General features: G+C 33.8%; 1 protein-coding gene across 3 annotated transcripts in view; it reads right to left on the minus strand.

Moving 5' to 3' along the window:
- Brip1 (BRCA1 interacting protein C-terminal helicase 1) overlaps positions 1 to 947 on the minus strand; it is a 135,536-nt gene that overhangs the window by 123,017 nt on the left and 11,572 nt on the right. For all 3 annotated transcript variants that reach the window (XM_023703164.1, XM_023703162.1, XM_023703163.1), the window contains exon 4: positions 497 to 670. In XM_023703164.1, the coding sequence (XP_023558932.1) occupies positions 497 to 670 (174 nt within the window). The remainder of the gene's footprint in view (positions 1 to 496; positions 671 to 947) is intronic.

The raw sequence follows: 947 nt of genomic DNA on the forward strand, positions 1-947 counted from the left end.
TATCTAAATACTTGAAGCTTCCAGAAATTTCAGCTCCATGGCCAAACCCTCCATCAAAGAGACTAAAGATTTCAGATGAGCTTGTAGAAGCAAAGGAAGACTACACTAAGTTTAACACTAAAGATTTGAAGACTGAAAAGAAAAATACCAAAATGACTGCAGCTCAGAAGGCTTTGGCTAAAGTTGACAAGACTAGAATGAAAAATATCGATGCTTTTTTTGGTATAAAAAATAAAAAGAAAATTGAAAAGATTTGAAACTTTTTAAAAATAAAATCTAATAAACAACAAAAAAAGAGCTGGGGATGTAACTCAGTAAGAAAGTCTTGGGTTCAATCCCAGTACCAAATAATAATAAGCCCTTTTTAATATTTATGTTACAATGATTATTATCATTGCTGAAAAATTATGTCAATTGAATTAATCTAAATTAGACATCACAGTAATAACTAAGGCTCCAATTATAGATGTTAACAGATCCAGGAAAAACAATCTACCTTGGCAAGCTGATGAAGTGCCGTTCCTTTCACGTGGCGGTGTACCAGGGCCGCTGAAATGATGGGAAGTCTCTTGGTTCACATCACTGTGTGTAGGAGTCTTTGAATGGCATGCACAACAACAGGACAATGGTACTTCAGCTTTCTTATTTAAGCCTTCATCCACTGACTTCCCTAAAAGTGAAAAAAAGAGGAAGCACATTTATAATACATCTAATGAAATAAGCATTCAGCTTTCTCTGTAGCTAGAGTGAGCAATTATCTCAACTAACCGAGGTTTGAGATATTTCCTAGGATGCAAGATTTTTAAGGCTAAAACAGAAAAACCCTACCCCTGGCAATGTGGATAAGATAGTCAATCTATCTACAGCTTCAAAGAAAACAAGAAACACTGTCAGAAACATTTATAAATAAGTTATAATCAATCTGTATAATCTAAAAAAAAATCCAA

Source organism: Octodon degus, unplaced genomic scaffold (assembly GCF_000260255.1).
Source record: "Octodon degus isolate 3935 unplaced genomic scaffold, OctDeg1.0 scaffold00164, whole genome shotgun sequence".
Classification (NCBI taxonomy): Eukaryota; Metazoa; Chordata; class Mammalia; order Rodentia; family Octodontidae; genus Octodon; species Octodon degus.